At 48.4% G+C, this 8,720-nt stretch overlaps 1 protein-coding gene across 1 annotated transcript in view; it reads left to right on the top strand.

The window, feature by feature from the left end:
* The first annotated feature begins 581 nt into the window (after positions 1-581).
* The window catches only part of NINJ1 (ninjurin 1), a 220,857-nt gene continuing 212,718 nt past the window's right edge, over positions 582-8,720 (top strand). Inside the window, exon 1 of the mRNA XM_078661611.1 lies at positions 582-888. Coding sequence (XP_078517737.1) covers positions 805-888 — 84 coding nt within the window. The 5' untranslated portion in view covers positions 582-804. The remainder of the gene's footprint in view (positions 889-8,720) is intronic.

Genomic DNA, 8,720 nt, shown 5'->3' with positions numbered 1-8,720 from the left:
CTCTGACTTTTATTCTTTGCAGAGAGGAAGCGCGTGCCTCAAATATGATATGAGTAAGCCTTTTTTTTATAGCTTATTCATAGCTGTCAGGTCCATGTGCTTTCGGAAACCACCGGAAAGCCCGGCAAAGCTGCCCATGGAGATATGTTATGGCGCTGGGGCTCACGACATATTTTATCTGTTGCTGGCAATAAACGGAAACATCTGGGTTCACTGAAGAGCGACTTTAAAATGCGGAGAATAAATTGGATTGCATTGGAATGAGGGCTACTTTAGAATTGTGAAATTAAGAAGTTGATAGATATAATACTTAAAATGAAGACTTGGTGAATGTCTCGCATGCATTGTACAAGCTGGCAACAGGTGCTATTAACGCCTGTTATTTAAAACTTGATATGTGCGCTGTGGAGGTCTAAAAAATATTATTACTGTAGCTGTAAAGAGAGAGGTTGTAGCTACTATGAATGACATTGCAGTATTTTGCACGGCATTCTGTGTGTATCCCAGTTCGCGAGCTCGGTATCTGAGCTCTGAGTCCCAGGCCCCTTTCAGACCCCCGCCTTCCCTCACTTCCACTTTGCAGTAGTGGGAGTTTCCAGCCTGCGGCAGGGGACCTTCCCGACTTGGCTGGTGAGAGAAGAGTCCTTACCTCAGCCAGCGCCGCGCGGGCATCAGCCGCTCTGAACCCCCGCCCCCTCCCGCAGAGCGGCGTCCCCTCCTACTGCAGCCCGCTGCTTCCCACGCCTGCCCAGGCCTCACGCACTCCCCGCTCCAGCCAGCGGCAGAAGCGATCCCGCCGGCAGAATGGGCTCCCACACCGAAGCCATGGAGCTGAACGGCAGGCACCCGCGGCGAGAGGACGCGGACTCGCCGGAGGAGGAGGAAGAGGTACGGGGATGGCGGGAGCCGGGGGATGGCGGTGGACGAGATCCAGTGCATGGTGGGACAGGAGCCAGGGCGTGGGAAGAGGCATTTATTTATACGGCTAATCTCTCTTAAAGACATCTGATCGCATTCGTAAAGTATCTTCGTTGTTTACAAAATCTGTCTCTCTGCTAGTGAGAGGCTCCGGCATCACACACACTTGTGGGTGGGTACTGGCACACCGGCTGCGAGAAAGAGAGCTATAATGGCATTCGCAGGTGAAGCTCCCCCTCGCAGACACATTCCGGGCGGAGGATGTCTGTGTGATGATGCGCGCACCAGACAGTCTGTACACACAGCCGGAGCGCCGTGCACTTGTCACCGCGCTGCCAGTAAACTGCACCCTCTCGGGACGCCTGAGCGAGCGCCGTCACTCAAGTGGCAGCGGGCCCTCCGTGCCCCGCGGGCAGGACCATCTTCGTCTCGCCCTACAATGGCTGTTATTGTCTCAGCCTCGCGGTGTTTTCTATTCTCCGGCACCTGACGACACCGGTGTTTTGCCACAGATGTCTGGTATCCGCTCAGCGCGCGCTGCCTGCCTGGCAAGCATTTTCTTATTTTCTCATAAATTAGAGCATGAGGCACCCACCAGGGCACGTTCCCGGCGTTGGATTTGGGCACGCACCCATCTTCCCTCACCTTCACTCAACACTTTAAAACGTGTTTGGCTTCTCTGCTGTGGCCGTGAGGGCATGAAATAAGGGAATCCTGTCTGCTCAGCTGCCATTACATCTGGATCCGGGATTCAGTCCGGTCACAGGGAAATGTGCTAACTTTGTCCCGGTGTAACTTGAAGACACTGGAACAGATTCAGCAGCCACTGTGCAAAGTATGGGTTCACACCAGCAACCTACAGCGGATGAGAGAGATTTTTTCTTTTTTCATTTTGAGCCGGCTGCAACGCAAATGCCTCACTTAAATGGCCATCTGTAATCCTATTGTTCCTTTAGGCTAGGAGCAGACTGGTGCCTTGAGCCTTGATGCCAAAGTCTAGGAGGAAAGCAAAGACACTCAACTTGCTGTATCTCTTTATAAGTGCTTAAGAGACAAACTATGATTGAGTCAGGGTTTTGACTTTCCCAACCCCTCTGTGTACATGTAAGAGGTATACATGCACTGTAAGACAATGAGGGTTACGGTGTAGGTGTGGGAGTCTCAGTCATCTCATACATGTTAGGAGGGAATGCATTGGAGAAACACACAGTTAGGAGGATTTAGAACGTCTGTGGGTTCTGCAGAATATAGTGATTGCGATTGCCTATACTAAAATCTATATTAATACTCAAAGCTGCCCTTTTATTGCAACCTTGGAGTAATGTAAGAATTCGGAAAAAGTAGTCCTTGCTTGCAGTTTCCATTTAGCTCATTGAAGTCTGTTTATAGCTCAGTGTGCTATATATATTACAAGGATAGTACATTTAAAAATCTAGGTAACACAATGGACTCTGTGACAAAAGGAGTAACAGCCTGATTCATCAAGCCGAATTGCACTAGCAAAGGGCCAGATTCTGAGAATCTGGCCCTTTGCGAGAGCAATTTTTGCATTTGGGATTCATCATCCCAAATGCTAAAATCGGTAATTGCTAATTCGCTAAATTGCGAGGAATTACATTTAAGGAATCTCTATTTGAGATTCCTTAAATGCAATTTATGAAGCATTTGAAAATTGCGAAAATGCAATTTTGGGTCGCTATTTACCGAGAGGTCAGACCTCTCGGTAAATAGCAAAAACGTAGAAAAATGCTTTTAAAAGCATTTTTCTAAGTTGCATGTTGCACACACACATGTCCTTTGGACATGTGTGTGCGCAACACCTGTTTCAATTTGCATTTAAGGGGTGCTACAGGGTGTCCTTTGGACACCCCTGGCACCCTTTAAATCGCTATCTTATTTGCGAGTAGCAAATTGCTAATCGCAAATAAGGAATACTCCCCATTCATTCCTATGGGCCTTTTGGCCCATAGGAATGAATGGGGAGTTATTCCTTATTTGCGATTAGCAATTTGCTACTCGCAAATAAGGAATGTGTAGGAATCGCTATTTATTTAGCAATTCCTACATGAATACCGTTTTGCGAGTCCTTAATAGCGATTCGCTATGAATCGTTATTAGGGGCTCGCAAAACGGCCCGTTGATGAATAAGGCTGATGGTCCTTAACTATCTACATAAAATACAAATCAGCGTCCTTCACGTTACACATTGTCCTTATACTGTTTTGGGGTGAGTCAAACCTGTACTACAACCACGCCAAGGTCTCTCCAGCAAGTGAGTTATCCACCAAAGTTATCATACGGTTGCTATTCCCTGGAAATAGCAGGGTACGCAAAACTTTCTTCAGCAGGTGCTTTAACCCGATAAGCTATTTTAAAATGCCTGCCTGTTTGTAAGCAAATAAGTAAGCCAGAACACATTTACTGTCACGATTGTTGTCTTCCTTACCAATGTTTGTGAGGCAGAGTTTTTTTTATTAGATACATGTATATTGACTATCAGACTGCACCACTCGTGACTTTGCCCCCTCCCTTTATTCTGACACACTTGAACCTCAATTTATACGATACCAGAGTACTTCTTTTCATTTCCAGCACGGGTGTTCGTATATGACGTGATTTACTTGGAAATGTTTGCTACCACACACACTCTTAGAAGCTCCAGTCACGTGGAGCAATGGCACCGTTTCTGCCTCAGGCAAGTGTCCGCGTGAGTGCATTCTTTGCCCATGGCCCTTCATTACCATTTTAGTGTGATTGTTAGTCACGCACAATTCACGCCGCAGTTTTGTTGCCAACAGGATATGCAGTTAAGTCAAGAGGCTGTTCTTTGCCGCCATTCCCACTCACTGCACGCTGCTATCTGCCACCTCTCTGGGCAGGCCTCTGTTCATCGCCCAGTCACTGTATGTGGCTGGATGTAAACAGAATCGACATTGCTGCTCCCCCGGCCCGTTGCCATGGGCACCACTCGCTTCTCCAGGATGGGAGGAGAGATTCCAGTTTCAAACCCGGGAACTGAAGGGCACAGGGCGGCTCTAGACAACACATGACCGTTCTTTGTGGGGAACCAGCCGGCTGTAATGCATGCACCAGAGGGCAGAGCACGAGAAAGGCTTCGACCTAAATAAAGTACCAAAGCCGGAAGTAGCTCGCCTATCAATGTATGAGTGTTTTCGGTAGGGGCAACGCCTTTTCTGGGATATCCTTTCGAATAACATGGACTGCAACCCTCTTTAGGTGAATTGTGTGAGTTTATAATTACCAGGAGCATGGAGGCAGCAAGAGGCACTTTAACCAGAATCGTTTGATGGTTTCTGTTTAGCATCTCCTGCTAAGGTTAGCCATAGAACATTGCAAACATTTATATATTTTTAAGAATGTTGGTTGTTAGATGGAGGGTGGATGCTGCCCACAGAGGAGTATCATGCCCCCATCACTTCTTTCCTTACAGTTTGGTGTGTTGCAGGGCTTCATTTGTAGAATAAGTGCCGGGGCATTTGTCAGGAGGCCACTTCCACTTGCACCACCCATTGCCGCCGTCAGTTCTGCCAATTACAGTAACAACCAAACTACTAACCATCACACTCATACAAGTGTGACTATTCTGACTATTCCAGGCCCCCAAACCTATTCGAATGTCTTTGGCAGCCGGTGTTGGTCATTGTTAATGTATATTGAATTAATAAACAACAAATGTCGTGCTGGTCTCCAAAGTAAACAAATAGCGCCACCTTTCAGCAGACTGTCATAAGGGCCAGTGTTGGCAATTAAGTGCCAGTGCTGAGCAAGGAAACCACCAGCTCAAATTAAGCACTGCTTTAGGAATGTCTGTTCCTGTGCAGGTTGCCACAAATCCATACATTGCTTTCTGGGCAGACAACTTCCCCAGACCTCCTCTTTTAGCCGGGCCACTGCTTCCCCACCTGACTGTCTGGATCCTTTGAACCTAGAGGAATGATTGACTGTGATTGGCAGTGCAACTTACCCAGCTGCATGGACCTTTGAACCTTGACGGTGTACGTAACGTGTTTGTTGGTTACCATTCTTTGGGGATTGTGCTTCACTCCTGTACTTGTAGACGTGCCCCACATTAAAAGCCCCCCTTGTCCTCTCCTTCTATATCTTGCCCTTTACGTAGACCCTACCCCATCCTCAGTGTTTCATTGCTTTGATGCTAGGTTTGCATTGTGCAAACCCACATGCATACATGCATCTAAGAGTACATCGAAATGGTCCAGTTGCACATATGGTGCGCAATCGATGTAGCAAAACACCTGCTGGGGTTGCCTCTTGTGTTTGTAGTTCTCACTAATAAAGGAGGCTCCTGTGCGTTTCAGTTAAACATATATGATAAGATTTGCTAAGTTCTGGTTAAATTGCACACACTGTACCAGATCTCTATTCATAGCGTTAATCTACACAATATTCTAAAGGGAACTAACCCCGTACGGAGCTGCAGAGCGAAACCAACTGCCCCCAGTGGCATATCTAGCCATCCATGGGCCCTAATGCAAGTAAAGCAAATGTTCCCCGACCACTAGTTGGGTAGTAAAATAAATCAACAATCACGGTTCAGCGGGGCCCTCAGTCGGCTGGGCCCTAGTGCTATTGCACCTGCTGCACCTTTGATAGCTATGCCCCTGTACAACCTACCCTCAATGAGTTCACAGGCACTAGATAGGTGCCCATGCCCTTATCCTTTGGCCCTGACACCCCCGTTTAGTACGCTTAGACTAGAACGGAAGCCTGTTTTATACAGTAAGCCTCAAGTCATATAGCGGCAAGCTTGATATTTTGTGGGCTGACCATAAATGGAGTGTCCACAGGATGATCACTGTGAAGGACATATTTTCTTATACCCTCATCAGGGGTGGAAGTACAGCCTGTGCAGTGGGCTGCTCATCTCTGTTACTTGCAGTGCACTTGCGATACTTCAGACGTGATACAAGTGAAAGAGGATGGTAGAGGTGTGGGAGCCACAGAAAGCATAAGCATGAAGCCTCGTTCTGAATCAGCTCAAAGTCCTGTTGGAACCTCAAGCCCACAACGCACTTTCAAGTGGCTTCTGCTTTTTAACTTTCCTCTACAGAAGATGTGGCATTATGCAGACTTTGGGAATGGGGAATCAGGTTATCGTTTTAGCACCGGCAAAACGTCCTGTGATTCTGGCCAAATCACTTAATCTCCCTGTGCTCCAATACCTTCCGGTCAAATTCACACTTTATTAAAACTGCAGAAAAATGCACAAAGTGGTTACAACAAAGCGGCTAACAAAGAAGAGACCGATAATCATTTAGTGGCTGATTTGTATAAACAGAAACCAGAAAAACTGGAAAAATCACTACTTACCTGCTTAAATTGTGTGATCTTAGGCAAATACTGTATTTCACCAAAATTCCTTTTTCTGGATTTTCCCATAAGAAAACACTTTCAAATACGTGAGATTAGGATACCAGTTGTACAAAACCTATTGTGATCTAATAGACTATACTCTTGCTATATAACAGGGGTCTCCAATCTTTTCTCCAATGAGAGCTACTTCGGATCAGTGAAAATCGTCGTGGTCTACTGAAGGCCAAGTAACTCGCGCATTGTTATCAGACAACCCCTCGCCCGCTTCATTAACTTTATACCTAATGTCCATAAAGGCTGATACTATGGTTTGACCAAAATACTGTCACGAGAGGTACTATGATAGGGCTGCCATGTGCATCTGTGAGTACATGGTCTGTGAGGATGTATGAACATGTGTGTGAAGTGATGGGATATATGTGTATGGGTGACTGAGAGCCTGTGTCACATGGTCTTGTGGCACAGGATGTACCTTTTGCCAAATGTGACACCGTTACATGTACGGTAACTGCAAACACAACAATGATGGACAGAATGTGGATCAATGTCACACATTCACCCCAGTCTAAAGATCTGGGCCCAAATCCATCGTTTTTCCACTCCACACCACCCTGGGTTAGACAATGGCGATATGCAAATCAGCGCTGACCCTGTGCCCCATGGGAACAGTCCAGTCCGAACTACAAAAGCCATGTCCTTCCCAGAACGGAATCAAGCATCCGAGGACCGGCCCGGTTTCGAGGTAACACCTCTCATCAGCCCGGCTAGCTTGACTCCAGTGGTGTGGAGTGCCTGGGACTCACGTCTGAGCATCCCCAGTACACTTAGAGCGGTAACTGCAAACACAACAATGATGGACAGAATGTGGATCAATGTCACACATTCACCCCAGTCTAAAGATCTGGGCCCAAATCCATCGTTTTTCCACTCCACACCACCCTGGGTTAGACAATGGCGATATGCAAATCAGCGCTGACCCTGTGCCCCATGGGAACAGTCCAGTCCGAACTACAAAAGCCATGTCCTTCCCAGAACGGAATCAAGCATCCGAGGACCGGCCCGGTTTCGAGGTAACACCTCTCATCAGCCCGGCTAGCTTGACTCCAGTGGTGTGGAGTGCCTGGGACTCACGTCTGAGCATCCCCAGTACACTTAGAGCGGTAACTGCAAACACAACAATGATGGACAGAATGTGGATCAATGTCACACATTCACCCCAGTCTAAAGATCTGGGCCCAAATCCATCGTTTTTCCACTCCACACCACCCTGGGTTAGACAATGGCGATATGCAAATCAGCGCTGACCCTGTGCCCCATGGGAACAGTCCAGTCCGAACTACAAAAGCCATGTCCTTCCCAGAACGGAATCAAGCATCCGAGGACCGGCCCGGTTTCGAGGTAACACCTCTCATCAGCCCGGCTAGCTTGACTCCAGTGGTGTGGAGTGCCTGGGACTCACGTCTGAGCATCCCCAGTGCACTTAGAGCGGTAACTGCAAACACAACAATGATGGACAGAATGTGGATCAATGTCACACATTCACCCCAGTCTAAAGATCTGGGCCCAAATCCATCGTTTTTCCACTCCACACCACCCTGGGTTAGACAATGGCGATATGCAAATCAGCGCTGACCCTGTGCCCCATGGGAACAGTCCAGTCCGAACTACAAAAGCCATGTCCTTCCCAGAACGGAATCAAGCATCCGAGGACCGGCCCGGTTTCGAGGTAACACCTCTCATCAGCCCGGCTAGCTTGACTCCAGTGGTGTGGAGTGCCTGGGACTCACGTCTGAGCATCCCCAGTACACTTAGAGCGGTAACTGCAAACACAACAATGATGGACAGAATGTGGATCAATGTCACACATTCACCCCAGTCTAAAGATCTGGGCCCAAATCCATCGTTTTTCCACTCCACACCACAACACAAACATACAACCATTTTTAGGTCTCGTCCTCGAGACCTATTGTTGCCAAGATGCCTCTCAAGGGAGACAGACCGGGGCACATGCAGCGATTCAGACCGGGGCACGCGCAGCGATTCGGGTCTGTGGACGTGCACGTCCAGCACGGCCCACATTGACACAGCAAGTCAGCCTCTCTCACTCACGTGCACACACACAGCCACACTCACACATGCACACACATACGCACATACCCCCCCTCCTTACCTCACCTCACTTCTAAAGTTCCCTTCCATACCCCCTTCCGTTGAATGGCGCCCCCAAAGCATCCCCAAAAGGCACTCCGATAGCTTCCCCCTTCCCTACAAGAATTCCCCTGTTCACACGTACACACACCGGTGCTGGGGGTGCTTACTTGAGCATGGCCTCTTCTTTCCCCTCCTCCTGCTTCTGCTGGTCCATGACTGCGCTCCTCCTCGGTCTGGTGGCTCAGGTCAGGGATCTCGGGGGCCGGGCGCGGGCCCTGCACCAGGGGGCCTGCCGCTTC

This window comes from Lissotriton helveticus, chromosome 9 (assembly GCF_964261635.1).
Source record: "Lissotriton helveticus chromosome 9, aLisHel1.1, whole genome shotgun sequence".
Classification (NCBI taxonomy): domain Eukaryota; kingdom Metazoa; phylum Chordata; class Amphibia; order Caudata; family Salamandridae; genus Lissotriton; species Lissotriton helveticus.
This window is presented reverse-complemented; position numbering and strand designations above follow the sequence as displayed.